Consider the following 13510-nt stretch of genomic DNA (forward strand, 5'->3'; position numbering starts at 1 on the left):
GATAGCTTCTGAGAAAAAAGAAAAAAAATCAATTTTATTTTCAATAGAGTGACAATGAGCCTATCAAAACACCCAGGGCAGGCCTCGTGCTCAGGAGCAGTTGGCCAACAGCACTCAACACAAACCAGACTCCGTGTGTTTTTGTAAATTTTTTTTAGACAAAATATATGACATCAGGAAAGTAGATAGGTGAGTTGGAGAAGGGAAATTTTTATGATCAAATATATTGTATGGAATTTCCAAAGCATAAGTCAACACACTGAAAAAAGAATCTTGGCAGCGAGGATGAAGAATTGGTGTAGGCCCTGCCTGGATTAGGGAATGAAGGTAGGCAGATGGAGAGTGGACTCTCCAGGGCTGGATTACTTAGATCTTGAAGTTTTTCAAAACCACAATTAATCATTATCTTGTACAGTAAATCTTTTGAATTTTTCCCTCCTATCTTGAACTTTTTCCTATGAGAAGACGTTGGCCAAATAATTTCCCCCCCGAGTAGAATCCTCATTGGTGAAGAATACGGTTTTTTTAAATTAATGTATTTTTTATAAATAATCTTTTCTCATTTTACATTCCAATCTCAGTCCTCTCTCCTTCCCCTCCTCCTGCTCCTCCCACCTTTCACCCACTCCACCCCTATCCACTCTTTAGAGAGAGTAAGGCTTTCCTTGGTTAACAAAGTTAACAAAGTCTAGGCGGAGCAAGGTTCCGCGGGGAGTTAACAAAGTCTAGGCGGAGCAAGGTTTGAACTGGTTTTTCTTCTTAATTCTCACCGCCAAAGTTGCTCTTTCCCATCAATCCATTATGGGTGCGGATTATAAAACATAAAACTATGTGCCCAGAGGGTCAAAGAGAGAACGCAGCATGATGAATTTGGGAAGCCGAAAGAAAAAATAACTTCCTCGTGAGAGAACTGCAGTGCCACGGTCCACCTTTCTCTAGTGCTTTCTGTCTTCTTCCCAGTTGTCCTGAAAGATCATGGCATGGTGCCCTTCATCAAGATCTTCCTGGATGACGAGTCCTACCGAGGGGCCTCACTCAGCATCTTGGAGCAGCTCTCAGTCATCAACGCAGAGGAGTACATGAGCATCATTGTGGGTGCCTTGTGCTCCTCCACTCAGGGGGAGCTGCAGCTGAAGCTGGATCTCCTCAAGGTGAGGCCAAGCCCTCCTTTGTAATTGGATTTCTCATGTGTATGCTCCGAGTGATCTACCTTTGTTTGTGCATTGGTTCATTGTGTTGGATCGGCGGATAGTTGGGCCAGGCAGTTTGAGCTGCCGTAATAAATAAATCCCATATACTTAGTTACCTGACACAAACATTTCTTGAGACAGGGTCTCACGTAGCTCTGGCTGGCATCAGATGCACTGTCTAGACAAGGATTACCTTGAGCTCCTGATTCTTTTGTATCCACCTTCCAACTGCTGGGATTCCAGGTGTGCACCCCCCCAAATCAGTGTGTGAATCAGTGGTGACCTGACAGGGGCTCTGCTGACTTCTATTTTTGAGCATCTACCAGTGACCAGGTCTGATGAGAGTGCTTGGGACACACATTGAATGAGACATAACCCTTGCTAGCTGGGAGCTTAGGGAGCAGTGCTCACAATACGTGAGTGTTGGCCACATCAGGGAAGGTGGTGGGCACTCTGGGTAGATGCCCGGTGGGTACTGAGAGCTGTGGGAAGAGGGTGACAGGCCAGACTCATCTGGGGACTCCCAGAGGATAGCGGGAGCTGGAAAGGAAGCTCACATGAGTCAAAGCTGAGGGGGCAGGGACACAGATGGACATGCGAGTCTGGGTTAGCACATGTGCAGAGCAGAGAGGATTTGTTTTTGTACTATGATCAATAGTCATCACATTGTCTTAAAGGAGTCCAAGAAATGCATACTCGATTAATTTACCGTCCATTTGTAATTTTTTTTTTTGCTATTTTTCCCCTTTATTCTTTTGTGACCTATGCCTTTTAAAAACTCTCTTTTGAGGTTGGTGTGGTAGTGCATAATCCCAACACTTGGGGCGGGTACAGAGGCAGAAAAATTTCTGTGAGTTCAAGGCCAGTCTGATCTATTATGGAGAGGTCCAGATAAGCCAGAGCTATCACTGTACTGTGACCCTGTGTTTCAAAAAAAAACTTTCTAATTTTTCAATATTATTTATTTAGGTTTTTTTAGACAGGGTTTCTCTGTGGCTTTGGAGCCTGTCCTGGAACTACCGCTGTAGACCAGGCTGGCCTCGAACTCACAGAGATCTGCCTGCCTCTGCCTCCCGAGTACTGTGATTAAAGGCGTGCACCACCATCGCCCGGCTGAGCCCAGCTTTTAGTATGTGCTAAACAGATGCTCTATCACTGAGTTAGATCCCTTACCCAAAGACCCGCTTCTCCAGAGGGGACCTCGCTAGATCTGGGGCCTTTGGAGAAGATGCTCAGATGTTCTTTCTATGGCAGCCTATGTGGATGCCTGCCTGTACCTGGGCACTGACAGTACACGCTCCCCAGATTCCTCCCAGAAATTCTGTAGGGGTATCACCAAAGAGTGTGAGGTCCCATAGGTGTGCGTGCGTGTGTGTGTGTGTGTGTGTGTGTGTGTGTGTGTGGGGGGGGGGGGGGGGGGGGGGGAGGGAGAGAGAGAGAGAGAGAGAGAGAGAGAGAAAGAGAGAGAGAGAGAGAGAGAGAGAGAGAGAGATTGAGATTGAGATTTGTGGGGTAGTGAGTGACCAAACGCTACCGTGCATATTCAAAGGTGAAAGGGCAGCGGTATAGACCTGACTCTCTCCATCCGCCTTAACTGGGTTTCAGGGCTCAAACTCAGTTCGCCAGGCCTTTTCCCACTGAGCCGTCTTGCCAGCCCAGAACTTCCCAGATCTAAAAGGATATTAAGATTATAAGTAAAAAAAAAAAAAAATCCCCAGGCAGGATGGGTGGGCTTTCCTGGGAGAATAGAGGACCCTCTGATGTGATGATGGTTCCTGGGAACACTACATGGTATGGGTTCACATACAGCCTTTCCGGACAGAGGCTGCCTCAGCCAAAGGTGATCATTTCTTCATTCCCACCACAGACTTGCTCTTTCTCTTCCTCCGAACTTAGCATCTCCCTCCTGCCTAGGACCCCAAGTCCACTTAGCATCTCTTCCCTTTTGAGACCTCACATCCCAGAAGTCCTCACTGCTCTGCCTCACCGCCAGCCCATCTTTAAAGGACATCACAGGTTATGTTCTGAGCTGACTGCTAGATTTACAGTGATAAGGTAAAGCCGTGGGTTACAAGTAGAAGCTGAAACATGATTCTGCTGTAAACTGTAGTCTTGCTTGTAAGAGTCTCAGAAAACTGCGTTTGGAATTATGTATCTGGAAAAGGCGTAGGCCATGACTGAAGGTCATGTACACTCAGGCATGGTCCATTGTGTTTTTTTTTTAAGATTTATTTATTATGTGTACAATATTCTCAGTATTCTGTCTTCATGTATGCCTGCAGGCCAGAAGAGGGCACCAGATCTCAGTACAGATGGTTGTGAGCCACCATGTGGTTGCTGGGAATTGAACTCAGGACCTTTGGAAGAGCAGGCAATGCTCTTAACCANTTTTTTTTTTTTTTTTTTTTTTTTTTGGTCTTTTCGGTTGGGAGCCTGAGCCTTTAATGGCTGAACTAGCGGCTGGTAATTTTTTTTTAAATTCTCTTTGTTTTATGGTGTTTGAATGAAGGGACATAAATGCAAAGACTCCCCTGGCGATCTAAGCAGAGCTTATGTGTGACACAACACGAAAGACACACATTCTTGTTTCCCAAACTTGTTATATTTGGTTACTGAGGAACTTTTAGGAAAAATACACAATTGCCCTGGCATTGAGCTATACTGCCTTAGCTCTGGCTCTCTCTCCACTATCCTTTTGAATGTGAGGAGTGTGGTGTGTGAGTCTCTGCAGAGCACATGCCAGGCACTGAAGGTATCAATGTTGTCCAATGACCTACCTGAAGTCCTAGGTACTCAAGGCATCCCAAGAGGCTCAAAGGAGAATGGCGACGTGATCATAATTATGCCTTTCATGGATGAAAGAACTCAAGTAATTATATAATTACAGAGCAAGAAAATGAGTGCAAAAAATTACTAATAACGAAAAAAGAAAAATAAATGTCTTTTTGAAAGACACATTAATGCTGTTGTAATTTGAACCAAAACAAAGATTAATGAGGGTCAGGGTAAGGCTCTGTGGTAGTGGGCTTGCCTAGCAAGGGGGAGGCTCTGGGATCCAATAGCTAGCATCAGAGAGGGGCAAAAAGTTCATTGGAATTTAGCGCTGAGGAAGTCCTGAGACTGATATGGGCTAGTGTTCTCCTGTTTGAAGCAGAAGCATCCAGAGGGCTTCCAAGACCACTGTCACTCAAGATAAGCCCAGCAGCTGAGAACGGGGCAGCCACTCCCTGTTGTCAAGCCTTTGCTGGCTGGATTTGTGTGTTCTGATAGGAACTGGGAAGGTAGGACAGCAGCCAGAACTTTGGTTTTCCATGGAGTGCAAAATTATTTCTGAAATGTTCGTAGTGAAATCCGAACAGACCCACAGAGAAGAAAGCTGTGCTTTCTGTGCTGGGAAACTGAAAGGAGCCCATTCAAAGCAGAGGAGAGCATTCCGTCTTGTTCACAGCGAGTTCATCTTGTTTACTCGGCAGCCCAGAGGCGTCTTATTGGAGCGCTAGCCCCTGGGTAATAGGACGGAACTTCTAGAATTAGCAATGCAAAGCCATTATAGTGTTTTACAGATTCAATATAATTTCAGAATCACAGCGTCAAGAGAGTTCATAAGGAATGAGCCCTCTGTAAGCTTATTTAACAAAGTCAGAGCCCACAGGCTCTCCTCCCGCTTTCTCCTCATTCCAGGGCTCTGCCTGGTAGTTAGGAGCCCTCAGTGGAGTAGGACCTGCTATACTCTGCTGTGCAGTGGGTGGTAGAGAGGGCTGGGTCCCCAGAGCCTAGCCCAGGTTCTGAGTACATGAGTAGTCGCTAGTGAATGTTCCCTGGAAGCTGATGTGGGATCTCTGATTGGTTTAAAATCATCTGAGAACCCCTTGCAACTTCACAAACATCCGTGTGAAATGAGCTCTCTGGCTGGATTGCCATTTCAGAAGCTGAAGGCTGGCTGTGCTCAGATGATAGGGTTTCCATAGAGGGTCAGATAAAGGATGTGCGGGACCCATCGTGGCGTGTTGGGACCCTAGGGAAGGAGGCAGATAGCATTTTTCCAGTCTCTGGAGGGCAGTCACAGCACACACATGGAGAAGGAAGGCCACCTTAGGGGCAGATGCTTCCAGAATCCAATGGCACTTCCGTACCAACACCAGAGCTGTGTGACTACACCGCCGATTCTGGCAAAGGATAACGGAGTTAAAGGATAATATAAGCAAATGAATTTCCTCCCTGTGGCCAGGGGGACTGTGATTGGGTTATGCACAAATTCAGATTGATTTGCTAATATACATTTAGCTGTTCAACTTGGAGCTTAATCACATTACCTCACCAGTCTTCCAGCATGACACATGGAAAATTATGAGGAATAACAAATAATAGGATGTGAAATAAATCCTGTTAGTCCTAACGCAGTTAGCGCCATGCCGCAGACATCCATTTTAGAGGTTCGGGCTAGAGGAATACTAACTCAGAGCCGATGACATGGTAAGTGAGTTAAGAATGAGAAAATGTGCTTAAGGGCTGACCTTTCTTGAAATGTGTCAACCCTACCCTGATTACTGTGACTTCTGTTGATTCAATTTATCCCTTTCTGCAGACTTGGAACCCTGTGTGATGCATTATCATGCAAAGTTGAATGACAGTAATGGAGACCCCTCCTCCTGGGCCCCCAGCTCCTGACAAATCATTTCCCGAAGTCCCGAAATATTTATTTTCCTTTATGATAGAAATGTTTCTCTTTAGTTGCTATGAAATTAAGCCTTTGTAATTGGATTTTGGATTCTTTACTTTATGACTCTGCAAATATGAAATTAACCCCATCCCAAGAAATAATAGAGCCGTCTACATTCTAATGAGATTACCCCCATTTTAGATAATGACCCAGAATTTAATAAATCGAACAAAGCAACAATTAAGGGCATCCGTTTCTCCTCCCCCTCCCAACCAGAGGAAAGAAAGTAGCCATCTAGGTGACACCCACTGAGAGACACAGATCATGGGTAAATATTATTGTTGGATTGATTCTCCTTTGAAATATATGTTCCCGCCACTCTTGGAAGGATAGATGAACCCCTTCCTAGCCATGTCTGGCATATGGTTGGCTACTGGGATTTGCTTCCTAAGTGGACTAGGGTCCAGTGTTCAGACAATTAGCTACAATCTATTAAGTCTTCGATTTTAATCTTTCTCCCCCTTTGCATTTGCTTTGGCCTGTGTCACGTGACAAACAAAAGGGCTTTCTTCATTCCTTTTGCTTGAAACCAACCTCCTAGTGGTCATGAGCCACTAGAGGTTGTCATGGAGATGTAGATTGTTGGATGTGAGCCTTCGTAAGGCTTTCTAACATCTTGGTGACTGGTTCATGTTTTCATGGCACATATCACACGACCAGGCCCAAGGCCAGTCTCAGTTACAGGCCAATTTTCATGTTCATACTGTGGTGTGGATTATAATTTAGAAGGACAAGGCTTAAACTATCACTACTTTACAGAGTGAGTTCCCTGTTTAGTCGAAGAAATGTTTCTCAGTTGGGAATGAGTTGCTCATGCAGACCAGGGTTTCCAAAGCTGTGACCATGTCTATACAGACAAGGGCCTTGCTCAGAGGTAATGGCAGGCAACTGTGACCCTGTCTCTACAGACAAGGGCCTTGCCCAGAGATAATGGCAAATAGCTGTGACCCTGTCTCTACAGACAAGGGCCTTGCCCGGGGTGTACCATGAGCTTTCATGTTTACCGAGCATTGCCCTTCTGGGAGAACCTTGTTCTGACCATATACATGCTTGTCTTGAAGGACTAGTCTGGGTCTTTTGTTTCTGAGTACCCAGGTTTCCCTGTCTGTTGACTTCCACCTGTCCATCTTTGGGTCATCATCTTAAGCCACGTCATTAAGTCACAGCATCAGTCCTTAGCCCAAAGTGTGAGTCTCTTTCAGTTTTGACCTTTGAATCATATCTCAAGCATCCCAGAGTTGATCCTGAACTGTGTTACTTTTCTTGATTCAGTTCAGCGTTGACTTTCTAAACAAAACAAAGTACCTCAAACCTCTCTCCATAGTCTACTACACAAGACCGTAAGCTGTCCAAAAACATGCTGGAGACGGCGTCCTGTCTCAGATGGGCTCCAGTGCTAGCTATCATAGAGGCCAATGGCCATTGGGTTTAAATATGTCTATAAACTTGGCCATACCTGCTTCATTTCTTCCTCCATGTTTTCCCTCCCTCCCTCCTTCCCTCCCTTCCTTCCTTTCTCATCCTTCTCGTCCATGTATGGAATATCTATCAAATACCATGTACTATGGGCATAGAATGCACTGTGTAGGTGCCCTGTGAAGGTTTGATTTTGTGAGAAACACGTTTTCCTGCAGAAGTCTCAGCAAACCGGAGGGTGGGAGATTCTGTGAACGCTCTCACTCCTTGGGCTCCGTTTCCCACACAGGGTCTAGGCTGTCTGGTAGCCACGGATCTTGTTCCAGGGAAGGTTTGTCCTCCTTCTGGAAAACCTCATCTTTCCAGCCTGTGGCTGAGTAGACTGCCTCTGCTCTCTCCTCGTGTGACAGAGCCTTGCTGCTCACATGGAGAGGGAGATAGAGGATAGAAAGCTGAAGCTTTACATTGTCGCTTTGGGTCTTCTACACATTGGAGGGATGTCGCATCCCTCACAGAGAGAATTAAATAGAACTGAATTCTCTTGGGGTGAGCAAGTCTGGTGTGGTTCCTTAACAAATGAAGCCCCAGTTTGCTGGCAAGCTGAGACAACTTCCCAGCAGTTGTGTGTGTGTGTGTGTGTGTAAGAGTTTTGTTCTCAGGATGGGGTGAGGGCTGTGGGCCAGGGGTCAAAACTCATTCTAGACCAGTGGTTTTCAACCTACTAATGCTGAGACCCTTTAATACAGTTCTCCATGTTGTGGTGACCCTCCACCCCCAAATTATTTCATTGCTACTTTAGAACTGTGATTTTGCTACTGTGATGAATTGTGATGTAAATATCGGATATGTAGCCCCCCCAGGGGTCGTGACCCACAGATTGAGAACTGCTGTTAGGGAAAATATTTCCATAAAGATGCTAGCAGGTAGATAGATCCCCCTTTAAAGACCACCCTTTGATGAAAGGTACATACAGACAACCTAAAATAACAGCTGAAATGAACAAGACTGCCATCACAATGCTTGAGGAATGCCCGTCTTGCTTAACTAGTTTCTGGTGTCCATGGTTAACAGGGCTGAACCTGGGTAGATGCGCTTATACATGACCTTGATCCGCCTCTGGATTTCACTCACTTTATTTGCTTGTTCTTTCAGTCTCTGCTCCGGATCCTGGAGACCCCCAAGGGCCACGCTGCATTCCGAGTCTCCAGTGGGTTCAACGGACTGCTGTCCCTGCTCTCCGACCTGGAGGGGTCCCTCCAAGTGCCTGTAGTGCCAACCTGGACTTCCGTGTCCCTCAGCCAGACCCTGGAGCTGGTGTTGCACACTCTTTGTGTGGTGTCTGCTGCACTGCACTTGGACCCGGTCAACGGGCACTTCTTCAGGACCAATGGGCTCTTTGAGAAACTGGCCGAGGACCTCTGTCTGCTGGGCTGTTTTGGAGCTCCAGAGGAGGAGGGTGCCCAGCGGCTCTCCTCATCTGACATGAAGGCCAGACCCTTTGGGGACTTGCTGAGCTGTGCCTTTTCCTCCAGCTGTCCGTTCCCACCCAGGTTGCAGAGCTGCCTACAGATCCTGAGCTTCCTAGACAGCATGGCCAGTGGCACCCTCCACCTCCGCAGGGACCTGATGGAGCCGGCAAGGACTGGGCAGGAGCCTTCTGTGGATGCTCAAAAGGGAGATGCCAGTGGCCATCAAGGCAAACTCAAGCAGTGGCCAGACCTGGAGGAGAGGTTAGCACTGGACTGGCTGCTTCTGCTGTGGGTCACCAGTGTGTCCGGGGCCCATTCCTTTCTTATACAACTATCCTTGTGGGTATAGTGGGAAGACAGGTCAAGTTACAGACTGCGTGTGCCAGAGTTGCCAGAATTTAAGTCCCAGAGAGGACTCCAAGCCCCTCTATTCTGGGAGCTCATAGCAAATTTGACTCAAGTCATTGTAAGCCTGGAGGAGTCTGTTGATCTATACAAGAGCCTGTAAGGCTTCCGGATACCTTGAAGGCAAGAGCTGGCCTCCAGGAAGACAGACTTCCTCTTCTGGGATCCTCTGTGCAACTGGCATTGTGGGTGCTTAGGTGGAGTATTCCTGAGTGTTCAGATGACTTTGGCCTCTATGGCCTTGTCCCCAGAGTGCTGCCAGGGTTTGGGTGACCTTTTTCAGTTTGTTAAGACTCAAACAACAGGGCTCTTTCTTGTCTTTTGGGTCACTTCTGTTTATCCTAGCAAAGACATCCTTCTTTCCACAAGTCATACCTCTCCATGACTCAGACTTCTGCAAAAACATTTAACTGTAGAACATAGTTCCACTAATGGAAGGAATGTGAGGACCCATCCCCACCCACTTTAAATATTACTTTAAAAATTCTTTGCAGTTTGTATAAAAATCATAGTTTATTTATTTTTATTATCCAAAGATATTTTTAGTGATGTAAATTCTCTGCACACAAAATTAGGTTCTACACACTGGGTGGTGGTGGCGCAGGCTTTTGATCCTAGCACTTGGGAGGCAGAGACAGGCGGATCTTAGTGAATTCAAAGCCAGCCTGGTCTAGAACACAGAGTGAGTTTCCAAGACAGCCAAGGCTACACAGAGAAACCTGTCTTGAAAAAAAAAAACAGACAAACAAAGAATTAAGTTCTCCAGAAAGCATTTCTCTCAAATATTATGCACTTTGTCCTTCAGCACTCTAAGGATGCTGTCTACTTCCCCTTCTTTCCAGTTTTCTTTATTCCTCCACTGTCCCTTCTGTATTTTACATGTCTTTAAGGAAACCTAGGACCCACAAATTAGAGAAAATGTTGTTTGTCTTTCTGTGCATGCTAAAATCATACTATCAATAGCTGATGCCCTTTTACACCACACAAGCAACAACAACAGATGACATTAATACTGTAGTGACATCTCCCGGGAGACTCTACACTTTGTCCAGCGAAGGTCCCCATTTTCCAGAGGTGAGAGAGATGGCTGTTGAGTCTCCACAAACTGAGACAATCATTAGACATTTTTGTTTTGTGGATAATTTGGTCTGTTAATGGGCTTTGTGTTTCTAATCATGCGTCTTGTCTGTGGCCATTCCATCCTCAACATACCCGATCGTGTCTGCTATTGCATCCCTGCACAAATCAAGGTGTTCACAGTCTGCTGACTGTCACACCTGATTTGCTAATTTTAGGAGGGATTTTGTATCTATGTTCATGAGAGCACTTGATTTTTTTATTCCTTTCTAGCTGTTCTTATTGTTAAATGTACGCTGTCCGGGCATGACTTGTACTGTCATCCATTCTCTGGCAGAGTTGGTGGGGAAAACAAAAAACAAAACACTTCTAGATCTGGGCTTTGTGCTAGGGTTTACTGCCAAGCCACTGTGGGCCTGTGTTTTCTTGTGAGAACAATTCTTACTGAAGAACAATTATATTTTGAACCAAGGTAATTTACTGCTCAAGATCACCCCCATTTCATTTAACCAAATTTCAATTTATTGGAAAAGGCTGCTTTTTTTTTTAATTCTTTCAGGATTGGAGGGGGTATGTGTCTTACTATGTTGCCATGGCTATCCTCAAACTTCTGGGCTCAAGGGATCCTCCTGCTTCAGCCTTGTGGGTAGCTGGGAATTCAGATGTTACAGCAGGCCCTGTTCTCTTCTTAGAATTTGTCTTGTGATGTTGGGTTGCCCCCATCTCATCCTGGACGTCCCACATAGTGATTGATGCTGAGTTTTCCCCCATCGCATCCTGATCGTCCTGCATAGTGATTTCCTTGGCTCTCCTTCCCTCAGCATTTCGGTCAGAGGTTCGTCTTTAATTTTCCATTTGAACAGCTTTCGGCATTCTCTGTTTCTCTTACCTGAGTATTCCAGTTTCTTTTGATTTGTCATCATTTTCTCCTTTGGGGCTCATTCTGGAATCCTTTCCTTGCCTCAGACCATTAGGAGATTAATCTTGGCCTTCTTTAAACACATGCACTTCTCTGTAATCTTTGTGTTCCATGTTCAATACAGTTGGTTTTACATCATTACACAGCTCTGTGTTTCCTGCTTTCCTTGTGATCTGTCTGCTTGGCTTTGAACCTGCAGTGTTGCACACCAGCCCTGCTTATCCTTTTCTGTCCACTGCCACCTCCATGGCCATATCGGTGGTGAATTTTCATAAATACTCCACATGGGTCTGGAAAAAAATGCCCATCCTCTAACTGTTAGAACAATATTCAATTTTTGGATCAAATTTGTAGTTGTTTCCCCATACCATTAAATTGTTAAGTCAGCTTGGCATAATACTTGTCAAGAAAAATACATTAAAAACCACTAAAATGGAAAATATGTATCTATTAATGTTTTAGTTTATTTTTAATTTGCATGCAAAGTAATATGTTTCCTTATGGCAATTTCTTATATAACTTTTTTTTTGACTGATTCTCCCTGCCCCCATCTCCCTGACCCATCTCTCTATACCTTCCTATTCCCAACCTTCCCTTTCCACTTTTACATCTCATGTGCTCCCCAATTTTCCATACTTCCCTCCCTGAAATCCCCTGCCCATCTCAGAGACTCTTCTATTTCCCTTGTCTCTTCTCACATTTACACACACACACACACACACATACACACACACATACACACATACACACACAGATACACACACATACACATACACAGATACACACACACAGATACACACACAGATACACACACACAGATACACACACACAGATACGCACACACACACAGATACACACACACAGATACACACACACAGATACGCACACACACAGATACACACACACAGATACACACACAGATACACACACAGATACACACACACACATACACACACATACACATACACAGATACACACACACACATACACAGATACACACACACATACACACACATACACATACACAGATACATACACACACATACACATACACAGATACACACACACAGATATACACACACATACACATACACAGATACACACACATACACACACAGATACACACACAGATACACACACACAGATACACACACACAGATACACACACATAAACACACACAGATACACACACACACATAAACACACACACATACACATACACAGATACACACACAGATACACACACAGATACACACACACAGATACACACACACACACACCTCAGAAGCATTTGTCTTTTGAGCCTTGCTTACCTCACTTAGCAAAATATTTTCCACCCATTAATTTTCCTGAAATTTTTATTTTTCTTTATGACTAAATAAAATTCCATCGTGTATGAGCCACATTGCCATTCTCCATTCATCTGGTGACAGAAATCTAGACTGATTTAATTTCCTTGCTGCTATAAAAAAATGGAGCAGTAAGCATGGATGTGACCGTACCTCTGTGGTAGGACAAGGTCCTTTGGGAATATACAGAATAATGCTATAGCTTGGTTTTAGCTTAGTTCTATTTGTTGTGTTTTGGGAAGCCTCTGAGTTGATTTCCACTGTGGTTGTACAAGTTTACGTTCCCACAAGCAATGATTAAAAGTCTACTTCCCTTCAAGTAGTTGTCAGCATGTATTATCAGGGATTTTTTTTTTTTGAGTTGGTGTGTGTGTGTTAGCTATTCTAAATGGGGTGAGATGGAATCTTATAAAAGTTTTAATTTGCATTTCTCTGAAAGTTAAGGATGTTGAACATTTTTAAAAGATATTTATTGGCACTTTGTGTTTCTGCTTTTGAGAACTGTATATTCATTCGCTCATTTTATTGAGTTTTGTTTATTTAATTTTTGCAGTTCTCCGTATATTGCAGTTACAGCCTCTAAAAGACAGCTGGTAAAGACGTTTTGCCTCTTCTGTAGGCTGTCATCATTTTACTTGGACGACAGTGTCCTTTGCCACAGAGAAATTCTCTAATCCTGTACCATCTCACTTGCCAGTTCTTGCAACTACTTCCTGTGCTACTACTAGGCTTCTGCTCAGAAAGTCTCGCCGGGACCTGTAGTGTGCTTCCCTTTGGCAGTTTCATGTTGTAGATGAAGACATTTAATTTTGAATTGATTAGCAGGGTGAGTGCTGTGGATCTAATTTCATTCTTCTGTAGGTGCGTATCCAGTATAAAATGACGAAGTGGAAACTTGATATTTTCTTATTTTATATTTGACTTATTTTTCTTTGTATCCAAATAGCTAGATTTTTAATTTAACA

At 44.5% G+C, this 13510-nt stretch overlaps 1 protein-coding gene across 5 annotated transcripts in view; it reads left to right on the plus strand.

The window, feature by feature from the left end:
• The window catches only part of Wdfy4 (WDFY family member 4), a 222821-nt gene that overhangs the window by 45672 nt on the left and 163639 nt on the right, over positions 1–13510 (plus strand). For all 5 annotated transcript variants that reach the window (XM_050140691.1, XM_050140690.1, XM_050140692.1 and 2 more), the window contains 2 exons: positions 961–1151; positions 8479–9056. In XM_050140691.1, coding sequence (XP_049996648.1) covers positions 961–1151; positions 8479–9056 — 769 coding nt within the window. The remainder of the gene's footprint in view (positions 1–960; positions 1152–8478; positions 9057–13510) is intronic.

The sequence above is a fragment of the Alexandromys fortis genome, unplaced genomic scaffold (genome assembly GCF_014885135.2).
Source record: "Alexandromys fortis isolate MF-2015 unplaced genomic scaffold, M_Fortis_MF-2015_v1.1 scaffold_46, whole genome shotgun sequence".
Taxonomy (NCBI): Eukaryota; Metazoa; Chordata; class Mammalia; order Rodentia; family Cricetidae; genus Alexandromys; species Alexandromys fortis.